Source organism: Corvus kubaryi, unplaced genomic scaffold (assembly GCF_017639235.1).
Source record: "Corvus kubaryi isolate FWS band 111438036 unplaced genomic scaffold, C.kubaryi_AGA036_p1.0 136, whole genome shotgun sequence".
NCBI classification, from domain to species: Eukaryota; Metazoa; Chordata; class Aves; order Passeriformes; family Corvidae; genus Corvus; species Corvus kubaryi.
The window spans coordinates 3,172,031-3,184,585 of NW_024580670.1; the positions used below are offsets into that span (position 1 = coordinate 3,172,031).

The 12,555-nt window shown below is 42.3% G+C and overlaps 1 protein-coding gene across 3 annotated transcripts in view; it reads left to right on the forward strand.

Annotated features, from left to right (window-relative positions):
• LOC121657753 (contactin-3-like) overlaps window positions 1–12,555 on the forward strand; it is a 96,519-nt gene that overhangs the window by 22,351 nt on the left and 61,613 nt on the right. For all 3 annotated transcript variants that reach the window (XM_042013818.1, XM_042013807.1, XM_042013824.1), the window contains one exon: window positions 2,342–2,478. In XM_042013818.1, the coding sequence (XP_041869752.1) occupies window positions 2,421–2,478 (58 nt within the window). In that variant the 5' untranslated portion in view covers window positions 2,342–2,420. The remainder of the gene's footprint in view (window positions 1–2,341; window positions 2,479–12,555) is intronic.

The following is a 12,555-nucleotide window of genomic DNA, read 5'->3' on the forward strand; positions in this document are numbered from 1 at the left end:
AAACCAAATTAATTTAGCTTCTCCATATTTTTTTTTTTTTTTCCCCTTGCAAGACTGCAAGAAAGCTGACACACAAAAGTGACCTAGTTTGGTATTCCTGCTTCACCTCCTCCCCTCTTCCCTTCCTGCCCTTCTGGCTGCTCTGGGCAAACGCTGCAGCTGTGGGATCCCTGGATTCCATGGGCTGGGATGGTGATGGTGGTGCTCCAGCAGGATTCAGCTCTGCAGCCCCAAGTTGGAGTGTCTGAGACCTGCCTCTGGCTGTCTGTGGGTAGCCTTTCTTTGGGAAGGCTGTGCAGGTGCCCCTTGGAAACACAGGGAGAGGAATGGCCAACTCCCAAGTTTTCAGCTTCAACAAGAAGTTTTTTTGTTGTTTGGTTTATTTTTGGTTGTTTTGGTTTGCCTTTTTTGTGTTTTTTTGTTTGGTTTTTTTTTTTGTTGGTTTGGTTTGGTTCTGCTGGTTTTGGGTTTCTTTGGGTTTGCTTTGCCAAGGGAAAAAAAGCAAAACCAAAAACTAAACAGAAAATGAGAAAATTAAAGTTCTCTAGAACTGGAGATCTGCTGCAGAACAGGTTCCTCCCCGACTTGGTGAGACTTGACTTTTTTTTTCTGGCTCAAGGAAAAGTTCGGACAATGCTCTCCGGCACGGGGTGTGACCCTCGGGGTGTCCTGCGCAGGGCTAAGGGTTGGATTTACGATCTTTGTGGGTCCATTCCGACTCAGGATATTCTGTGATTCTGTGAAGAATTACACTGTTGCCAAAGCACTGTTTTGGGGTTTTTAACATGCAAAATTAACAGAATTTCTTGTACTTCCATCGCTCCTTTTGGAAGCCAGTAACATTTTAGTTGCATATCACGAACATTTTTCGATCTGAGATCTGTGAGAACTGGGTGAGGCTCCTAAAACTGTTGTGCCCTGGGGTGGGATATTCCCCTTCCCATTTTAGGTGCCTGAGAATTGCTGTATCCCTGCAGTGAGCCTTCCTCTGTGCCAGCTTTGCTGGCAGCAGGTTCCTGCTGGGGGATCAATAGCTATTACTTGATAGAGATGTGAGGGGTTGGATTTGCTTATTTTCTGGTTTAGAAGCACGTGGGAAAAATGGGAAAGCAGGAACCTCAATGTTACGAGGGAGAGGATGCCACTGCCAGCACTGTGTGGATGTGACAGTGGGTCCCACGTGAGCCAGGGATAGCAGGATGAGGAAAAAATAATCTTCTTGTGGCAAAGGGTGGTGATGTGTTTTGGAGGAGAGTAAATTCTCCTAACAAATGACAGGCTGGGGATGTATCAGAGACACACTCTGTTTGAATTCGTTTTCTGGGGAGCTTAGCTGGAAATTCAAACACTTGATCTACAGCAATATTAAACCCTTAATTCTAATGTTTAAAAAAAAAAAAAAAAAAGGCAGTTCACATGGAAACATCAAGTTCAGACAGCTCAGATTTGGCTCCTCAGAATGAATAGCTGCTTTCTTGACCTTAATGTTGCTGTGCACTGATCTGTAGGCTTATTCCAGAGGGAATCATTTAGTCTGAGCTGTGTCCTGCTTATCTCCTCTTCCTCTGAAGAAAGAGGATGCTGTGGAAGTGGCATCTGGAAAATATGAAGGCCACAGTTGTCCTACAGCTAAAGAAAAAATATTGTGAAGCTTCTTTAGGGAAAAAATACGACTAAAATAATCTCATACCCAAGTTAGTAGGCCTTGGCACAGGGTTTATCACCTGGCCAGTGACAAAGGTAGAAGTGGCAGTAAATTGGTTTATTGCTTGTCATTGCACCTGGTGCAGAAGTCCAGAGAGGAATTAAAAACTAAAAAAGCCATCAGTGAGCACGTCACACTCAAGTGCATCAAAAAAAGGATGGGTTGTACATGGCTTGTACATGTACAAATCAGTTTGTACATGGTTTGTACATGTACAAATCAGTTCCTGGTTTGTGTTGTTGCCAGCATGGTTTGGACAAGGCAAGTGCAGCACAAGCTGCTCCTCACAGATGTGTTCAGCTGCTGAACTGTGTATGGCTGCACCTCATGCACTCCCTTCCCTTAAATCCACTGTATCTCACAAATAAATCAGTGCTGGAGCTTGGTGGGAAGTGGGAACTGCAAAATCAACTTACCTGTCAGCTCTGCTCCTGCTGGAGAATAAAATTTCCAGCACCTTACATACATGAAAAAATGTGAAATATGAGTGCACCCTTCTGTTGGGGATTAAGTCCTGTTAAAAAGAGGAACATGAAAGGATCTGTCAGCTTTGTATTTATTTAAAAGTACATTAACAAGGAAGCCAGTTCTTAAGGACCGTCAAGGGATTCAGTTTTATGTCTGTTCTTTTAACAGGTTAAACCTTGCCACCTGAAAGACTTAAACACACCGTTCCCCTGAGACACCCAGAACTCCTGAATTCAGGCAACTGAAGATGCTGCTGCTGCTGTGGAAGCAGCTGATCCTGGTGTCATTTGTTGGCTGCCTTGCAGGTAACAATAATCTCTGACTTCTTTTAGAACTGTGCATAAGTTCCCAGATTCACAATTTCAACTGCACTTGAGGAGGAGAACCCAGAGGCTTTGAAATGCGGAAGTTCTGTAGAGTTTAGAAACAAAGCATATAATAGATGTGTTAAATAATGCAAGATATTAGAAGAGAGTGAATTAAAAGAACCTTTGCTACGCAGGGATGTGCCTTCCAAGCAAGCAGAAAATACTTGAATGCATGAAGGATGCTCTTGGTAGCAGTGCACTGTAGATGTGCTGATTGAAGAGCTGCAATACGTGTTTGTCTTTAACTGGACACTTCAGATTCTTGCTGAGGCTGATTGCTGCAGCTTTTCTCAAAACTCTGCTTTAGAATGGGGTCTGTGCCTGAGGAGCAGCACTGTGTCATTGCTGAATTGGTGCAGAGGGTTGCTTTTCTTGCTGTGCCAGACAGCTCTCAGTGTTTGGAGCTGCTGTTGAGGTCTCCTCTCTGCTGCCACATCAGCTCTGCAGAGTCATTTTTCTTCACCTGATCGAGCTCAGTGCTCGCTCACAGGAGCACAAGTCCCTGCCTTTCCTTGGTGATCTCTGTGCTCAGCTTGTTCTGCAGCATCCCCAGTGATGCCAGGTGTGTGAGGGAAGGGGAGAGGCTCCTGTCCTGTCCTCAGGGCTTGGCTCTGGTGAATTCTGTGCCCCTTGGCATTGCCAGGCCTGCCAAGAGCAGGGTGGTGCCCAAATCCACCCTGTGCATCCTCCTCAGAATGGGGAGGAGGGCAGTGCCTGTGCTTCAGCTGAAGCATGAAAACCAAATGGTTTATCCCCAGGGTCTGCTGTGGATAGAAGAGTTTGCTTTCCAAGAACTCCACTGCAGGGGGGGATGGAGGGAAATGCTGCAGCTGCCCTGGGCAGTTCCCTGGCTGTGATTCCCTCCTGATCCTGTGCTGTGCCAGCCTCTCCTTCCATCTCCTTCCTCCCATGACCAGTGCTTGTGTCCTGGCTGTCCTCAGGAGGGTTGGAATCCTGCACGCAGCTCCAAGGTAGATGGCTTTAGCTTTTAATGGAGACTCAGAAGGCTGGGATTTGCTTTTGGCTTAGTCAAGAACTTTAAAGAAAGGGAAGTGACATTGTTAAACCAATCTGTGTCCATCCTGCCAGCCCTTCTTTGCACCTGTTTCAGGTCACTCCCTGCAGCTGGGTGCTTGCCAAGTGTCAGTTTAGTGGCCATGGGGAGTTGGTAGATTGGAGGACCAGCAAGAAGTGAAGTGAAAAGCTCTCTTTCCTATTTCCAAAAGCTGGTGTGGTGGGGCAGGACTGCTCAGGAGCCTTGAAGCACCCACCATGGAGGTACAGCCCTGATTTAGTGTGGTTGAATTGCTGTCACTGGGGATGCTGTGTGGAGTCCCAGTCAGCACTTGCAGAGAGAGAGTTGGAACCAGATGCAGTTTTCTGAACAGCAGGGGCTGAGCTTTTCCAGCTGCCTGACCCTCAACACTCTGCAGAAGGGCTCAATCCTGACATAAAAATCTAATATTTGGAGCCTGGGCATGTGTTCAATGCTAACATCGCCTGTTTGCTTCAATTGCATGAATATCTTTAGTGGACCTTTGGAACAGCAGGCTGCTAAAATCCACTGGGGAATCCTGGAGCTGAATTGATTTCAAAACAGATTTTAGTAAGAGCACGCTGTAAATGTAAAAACAAGTTGTCAAACCGTTTGGAGAATGTTATTTTAACCTCTTATTAAGATAGATCAGCAGGTATTCTGCTTCCCCATAGAAAACCATTTTTCTTGTGCTTTGCCTATAAGCAAAAAGACAGTTCTTGTAAGACCTGTCTGCAGTTCAGTGTTATGAAATAACATCATAGCTGCAGAAAAGGAGATGATGCTGATCTTGGCTTATAAACCCTGACATTCTCTGTCTTTGCAGATAATGTATTTCAAACCAGGCCCCTTATTGCAGTGTCCTATATTGAATTGCTTTTCCTTTATCTGATGTGAATCTTCGTAGTTCATCAAAGAGGGGAATGTGAGGGGATCTAATGAACAAAACCAGTGGCCCTTGGGTTTTTGTTTGCTGAGGTATGATTACATATGTATGACTAATGATCCCATGGTCTTTTTGTCCATTTACCTTGGAGAGCAAAAAGATGATTACTGAGCATTAAATATACATATGTGGGGTTTCAAAATGTCTGCCTTGTTAGGAGAGGAACTTCAAAACACACACTTTAGCATTATTATGTTTAAATTACTCTGAAGAGCAACTTCAAAGATAAAAATGAGTAAAATATGCAAAACAACATCAGCAGTGAAGGTGCCAAACTAAGCTGTGGTGAAGTGATGGATTAATTCCAGGTGTAACTTCTGGCAGCTTCTGGTTCTTGTAGGGCCTTCACCCCTCCTGAGTGCCCTGATGGCACTTGGCCCTTTGGGGAAGGGGGGTGGCAATTCCTGTCTGGGATGTGTGAGGATGAATCCAGTGAACATCTGAGAAAACCGAGGTGAAGCCCCATCAGATGAGTGTGTAAAAACCTCCCTGCTGTTTGTGAGGCAGCTGCATTTTCTGACCACTCTTGGAAATTTTTGGCTTCGTTCTCCTGCTCCACTGGAGAGGAGGAGAAGGCTCCTGGGGAGCCCCAGCTGGCACAAAGTGCAGTGCCTGGGCTGCTCCAGCCCTGCCGAGCACAGGCACCGCTTTCTTCACTTGCTCATAATGCTCTGCTGTTTGCTGCTGCTAAAACCAACCACTGTCTCCTCCCCAGAAAGGTGTGGTTTCAAAGGTTCTCCTGAGAATTAACAGGAAAAACAACTTTTGGAGGATGGTTGAAGGGGAAGGAAAGCTGTGAATAAAGAGAGAGTTCAAAGAATTGAAACAAGGAGGACTGTGTGTGTGAATGTATAAAATTTTTCTCCTTCAGGAGATGAAAAGGCACATTTCAAACATCATGTCCAGGTCCTAAAATTCTGACTCCTTGCCACCACAAACAGTGTATCCTAGCACTGTCTTTGCTGCACTTTATTTAAATATGGAAAACAAAAATAACTATTAAATTTTTTTCCTCCAGCCATTGCAAGCCTTGGCCAAAAAAAAAAAAACCAAAAAACAACAAAGCCACAAACAAAAAACACAGCCAAAGCACCATTGTGATAGACAGAAACTAGTTGGACATTGAAGCCTGGTTCCTGTTCTATCACTTTATGCTAAAATTTGCCAATCGGGAGGTTTTTCTTCTAATTCCTTATTCAGTAGTCCGCTTGAGTTTAAAACTAGATCATATTATATGTATTTCTTATGTCAATTCAGGTGGTTTTATTGCTTTCATTTTCATTTTTTCATTTCATTTTCTCAGTCTAATACAGAAATAAACTGTTAAGCCCTCAGGCACAGTAATGTCATGTATCAGATTCACAATTCTCCTCTTTTTTAGTATCAAGTTCAGGAGACTTATGAAATTGGAAAGCATGATTCTTTCTTTATTTTCCAAAGAGCATGAAAACAAACCTGTTTTCTTACTGCTCTGCTGTTGTGATTAAATCATGCCACAAGGAAAGCAGAAATATCCTCTTCGGATTTAGTCTTTGGTGAGTGTCTGTGTGGTTAAAAGTCCATTTGTAGGAAAAAAATAAATAGCATCATTTACTACTCTTGTTCAAATTCAGTTTTCATTAAGAGTTACAGCCTTCAGACTGAGCCAGCCTGGCTCTTGATGCATAATGCTTTTGCATATTAATAGTAATCTCCTTTTTGTGCATTATACATGTCCAGCCATCATGTTCAAGTGCAGCTATGCCAATAGTGACTGTCAGAATTGTTTAGCTGGGACAGCTTGTGCAACACTACCAGGATTCCTGGCATAGGCAGAAAATTTGGGTTGAGTTAGTTACAAAATGAGAAACTGGTCTTAAGAGTTTCTGCTTTTTTTCTGAAGTGTTTGGTGCCCAGTTACCTTGGGGAGTAAAAAGGTGATTATTGAGCATTATATATGTGTGTATATATATATATATATATGGAGTTTCAAAATGTCTGCCTTATGAGGAGAGGAATTTCAAAACACACACTTTAGCATTATTATGTTTAAATTACTCTGAAGAGCAACTTCAAAGATAAAAATGAGGAAAGTATGCAAAACAACAGGAGCGGTGCAAGGGTAGAACTCCTCTGTGAGCTGTGGTGAAGTGATGGATTAATTCCAGATGTAACTTCTGGCAGCTTCTGATTCTTGTAGGGCCTTCACCCCTCCTGAGTGCCCTGATGGCACTTGGTCCTTTGGGGAACTGGAGTAGCAATTCCTGTCTGGAGCTTCAGGACCTGGTAAGAGGGAGCAAAATGGGTGCTGTAAATATGGAAGGGCACCGTATTCGATTTCCCTTTGCACTGAACCCCGATGTAATCCCAAGCCTAACTCCACTGGGATGGACACAGCTCACAGGACACAGCCCGGTGTCCAGGCTCAGGAAGGGAGGAATTTGTCCTGCTGTGGGTGTGTTTGGGCTGAGAGCTGACAGATGGTGGGAGCTTAGTGCAGACCCAGCTTCACCTCTTGCTGTGTCCCAGGGTAAATCTTGCCTTCCTCTGCAGCTCTTTCAGTCCTCCTGCAGCAGCCTTGGGCACTCATGAGTGAGAAGGTGACCACAGTTTTAATCTATTCACTTGGAATTGGGGGGGGGGGGGGGAAACAGTCTCCTTCATGAGGATCTGTTCTCTGGTTAGCTAAATATAAACATGGGGCAGTCCAAAGCCCATGAAAAGACCTTCATTGACATACCAGCCTTTCTCCAAGTTCATGGATTTCCAGGAGTCTGGATGTCCATGGTGTGCATGCTCTTATCAGGTACAGTGTTTAATTCCATAGGTGCAGAAAATGCTGTGATACTCGTATTCGTTTTGGAGAGAGACCTTTGATAGCTTTTGAAGAGTCTCCTTGCTTTCTGCTTTATCTTTCAAGCTCCTCTTGAAAAGCAGCTCCCTTGTGCTGCAGATACTGTCTAACCTTAAAGCTGAATCCTCACCTTCAGACAATTAATGCTTCATTTCAACAAGACAAATGCTGCCTTTGTCTTCATTAATTAAGCTTATTGCAGGTTTGATGGCATTTGAATGGAGAAATTTTGGCTAGTGGCAATTCTGATTTTTACATAAATTACTAAGAAGGAATTTCCAAGCAGTTTATCTGCAATAAAATTTTGTTACTGCAAATGTTACTGAGCATGAAGGCTGTACATTTGTACTTACTTACATTTGTTCTTCTGCCTACTGCAGTTTAAAGTGCAATACAATAGAGCAAGTAATTCCAATATATTTCCTATAAAAGGTTGTAGGACTTGGATATATTGGATAGTAATCCCTACTGGAATACTTACTCCAATCCACAAGCTGAATATTTATTTAATAGGAGTTGGGATAACTTCCAGTGCCTTAGGGCTTCTGTTTGCTGAATTTCTTGGTTGATAGATCATTGCTTGGTATTTTGTTTATGGGTACTTATTGGCTGCGTTACTTTGGCCTTTTGTCCCAGACACCTTGGAAAAAGTGACTTCTGAAGATACCCAGCTTTCCCTGATTTCCCTTAGCATGAAGCCTGCCTGCCTCATGACAAGGACAGGGCAGGAGCCTCTCCTCAGGTGTTTTTTGGGCTTTAGTGTGGGCCAACACTGTCAAAGTTTCAGAAGAAGTGAGGTCCTGGAAGTTGTTGCAAGACCGTTGGCTTCCATCCCTTCCAGCCCTTTACTTGGGAATCTCAGGACACTGGGGAGTTAAAAAAATCAGATTAAAGAGGCTGTGACTGACAGCTGAAAAACAGAGAAGGTGCACTGGGTTGAAATCTAAAGCTGGAATAATTTGGCAGATGTTCAGGAAAACAGCAGAACTGAGAATAATTCAGTTTGTATTTAAAAAAAAAAAGCTCTTCAGTAGAAACTGTTCTGATTTTTGTTGTTGTTTTTAATGATGATGTTCAAAATGAATGCTTTAGGTTTTTAATTTTTGGTGATTTTAAATATGCGGCTGCCAGTGCCTTGGATAAAAGCTGTGTTTGTGCTGTAATTAACCTCTCAGTTTTTTGTGTAACAGCAAATGTGTTAATAGTAGCCTTTAGCTTTTTCAATACGGGATGTACGTATTGGCAGTGAGATTTCAGGGATCAGTGTTTGTCAGGGATTAGAACACAATTTACACCCTGTTTTTTCAGTAACAAAATAACACAGCATTGTAAAGTATAAAGCTTAACCTCAACCATATTTACTATACGTGTTTGAAAACCTAAGCGAATAAAAGCTCATTTATATTCTTGTCTGATTAGCACAATCAGAACTTATTGATGCTAAAACGAGCCAAATTTCCATAACTATAAACAGAATATTAAAATACAGTTGACTAGCAGAGCATGATGTTTTTCTCCTCCTTGGATGGAACATGGAGTTACGACTTTCTTGGTGACTTTTTAGGAGTCTCTTAAGAAAGTCAGAGGCATTTCAAAGCCAGGCCTTTGGGCAGGGAAGCAGAACTTTTCCTAGGCAAGTGTTTGCTGCCTTGGTGTAGAAGGCAGAAGATGGCACATAAATGTGTTTGTGCTTGGCTGTCCTTTATTTCTGCATAGTTGGGGGTCAGATGTTCAGGAACTGAGTGGAGAAACATTTGAGCCTAGAGACCACTTTATTTGAAGCAGCCACTACGAGTATTTGTAGTATTTTACTCAGCGTAGGGGACCAGAAGGCCTTAGTGAAGAAGGGGGGGTGTGGAGTGACCTTGTGCAGTGATACAAATCAAGGAATTCCATACTGAAGCCAACCGGGTGTTTCCCTGTGGTGTAAAATGAGAATGATTTGAGTTGGAAGAGACCTTAAAGATCGTTTAGTCCCATCTCCTGTCACAGGCAGGGACACAGAAACATGGAACAGCACAATTCCAGGCGTTCTGAGGAGACCCGGCTTTGATTGTGGTGGCTGTGAGCTTGTGCACATGACACAGGTTTCCATTTAAATTGCCTGGGAAAAGCCTCATGGCGCTTTGGAAATTTTTGTGTGATCCCCAGGGTCTGGGTGAAAAGAGCCCCAAAACTGAGACTTGCCACATTGTCCTAAATACACAACAGGGTTTGTTCCTATCTCTCAGAAGTGTCATTTTGGTAAAAAGTAACGTGTGAGGAATTAGTATCGCTTTTGTTCAGCAGAGACAGCAGAGTATGTCAGGATCCTGTTTGAAATTAGCAGAAGATTTTGCAACTCCAGAGCTGCCACTCCACCCTCACAGACTGTGCCTCCAGTGAGCTGCAAAGTCACACCTTGCACCTGCTTTGCAAAATAATTTGGTGCAACTCGAGGTGCTCTGCATGCAGCAAGAAGCAAAGGGAAACACAGCGTTCCCTTGCCTTTGGCAGTTGTTGTGCAATGAGAACTTGAAAATGGTTTAAACCTGAATTAAAAATAGCTTTATTTGCATAGTCAAGGGTAATTAGTGTGCATTTTATCCTGATTCCTTGTGCAGCTGTTTATGACTCTGAAAGCAATAAAGAAAATCCTCAGATAGTTTGATGTTTGATTCGGTTAAGGCTTCTGCTGTACCTCAGAGGTGGCACATAAAGATCTCACTGTTGGTAAACACCTGAATGGCAGATTTTGATACTGGAGATAATGGGCATAGCTTGGAAGAGATAAGGTGCAAATAAGAATTCCTCTTCCAAACTGTGCTGCATGTTCAAGAAAAGTTTTTAGCTCGTTCATTCCAGATCATATCCAGTCTTTATATTGCCAGAGATCATCCTCTGGTAGACACTTTGTGAATTGGGAATTTTAAGGTTTCATGCTATTTCTCATTTTTAAGTTTTCTGTGTAGGGAGGTTATATGGCTCTATATTCAGTGAGTCAGGGCAGCTCAGGGGGTGTGGAGTGGAAGGAAAGACATTCTCCCTAACGTTTTTCAAAATGAGAAGAAACATTTATCCTGTATCAACAACTTGAAAATAGGACAGGTTCATTCCTTTCCACGATGTTTTGTGCTGGCTGGGAAGCGATTCCAGCAGGCAGCGATAAGAGACAGTGTTTTCTGAGATAAACTACTGACAGTAATGGTGCCTGGACTTTCTGGGGAGAGGGGGTGTGTGACAGTTCCTTCTGCCTGCAGAATTTGTAAGAATTGCCTTTGATTGCAGCTGTAGAAAAACCCTAAACCTGAATTTGCTTACTAGCCTATGTAAAACTTTACTGTAGGCCATAGACTGTAGTTAAAAGTAAGACAATTACAGGGCTGAATCTATTTTTTTATACATAATTTATATAGAAAATCTAAAGGTTCATTTCCAGTTTCAGATCTCCATCTACATTGCTGCAGAGGGGACAAATTTCAGCTTTTACAAGAGTTTGCCAAGTGAGTGACAGTAGTGAGCAACATATTGGAAAATATTACTTCTAATTCATTTTTTAAAGTTTTTTGAATCTTAATATGAAGTATTGTATTCTGTAAAGAGATTCTGACGAGAAAATGAAATTACATAAAAGCAGAGAGGAAATGAGGGAGAAAAAGCAGTTGTTTCAGATCATAACCTCATTGGTTGGGGTGACAGTTTCAATTCCATCTGAGCTCTCTCCAGTTCCCATCCTTTTTATGTTGGATTAAGTAACAGTTTTTGTCTTCTTATTCCCATAGCAACCTTATCTCTCTTTATTTTCTTGATGTAAATCTGCTTGTCTCTTACTATCTTTCAAAGCTTGTGCATGAATAGCTTGTGAAGGAGAGGAGTGTGGCAAGGAGAGAGCAGAGACTTTCTGGCATAGAATATAAGGGAAAGAATATTTTGAAGCAAGAAATAAAGAGCTAAAAAAATACTTTTTTTTCCTCCGAAAGCTATTTATGTCGTAGTTTTTCTGTGTAGTTTCTTCACGAGGTCTGAAACTTAAGTGCTGTTTTAGGATGCTGCATGAGCTTAACTCCTCCAAAAAGTTTAGGCCAACCTACATGCTCATCCAAAAATACAGATGTAATGATCTGTAGCATTATGGTTTCTATAACTTGGGAAAAACGCTGCTTTGAGCTGAGGTGAGTCTTGCCTTGCCATGATTTTGCTCTTCACGGAGCTTGGAATCTCTTAGGAGAAGGTTGAGTTTTGGGCAGGAGCTGTGCTGGCTCCCAGCTTTGTGTCCAGCCCTTCTCCCTGTTGGTCCATGGTGCAGAACTGGGAGAATCCTGGTCCTTGAGCCGTCAGTATCCCAGGGATCACAGCACAAAACCTGTTCATACAAGAGGTTGCACGCCCTCAGTGAGGGGCAGCTGCTGGTTGGTTCAAGGCATTCAATGATTTTGAAAAAAGCAGCTGTTGCTTTATCTCTCTGCGTCTTTTTTCATATGAAATACTTCAGTTGATTTGACTTGATTAATGTAAGACGTTTCTGAAGTACAAGGGACACAATGGATGCCAGTGTGATTTTATATTTCTATATTTTTAGGTGTTATGCCTAAATTCTGAAATATTTTTAACCAGAGCCTTATGAAGTGCTGGCTTCATTTCTGTAAAAAGTATTTATAAATAACTAAAAATTTTGGCATTTCCTGCACAGCTCCCCTCACCTGGTAAAGCTCTAAACGAAAAATACTTAATTCTTTCTTGTGTGTGCTTGGTTTCTATGTTTAAGAAAAGTAATGATGTTCCTTAGGATTTTTGCGTTGCAGGACTATTCTTAAAACTCTGGAATATGGATTATTTGGGAAAACCGAGCTTATATTCACTGAAAAATCAAAGCAAGTCCTTGCTAAGGAAAGTATTTCAGGCCTTGATTTGTTTGTCAGAATTACCCTAATGGGGTCTTGTTAGCGCATTTAACATGCGACTGATAATATTAAGATAATACTTAAAAATGTTTACATTACATTAATACCCCATTAAGGGCCTGATCTAAAGCCCATTGAAGTTAATAGGAATGTTCAGTAGGAATTGAATGCTTTGATCTTTCAGCTGTAGTTTTGCAACTCAATAAAAGAAAAAATCAAACATGAAAATTGTTCCAGTCAACAGAAACATATCTGTGCTGTGTCCTACCCCACCCTTCATGGCTCATAAAGGCACTGGGTGTGGAGCCTCCTCAAACTG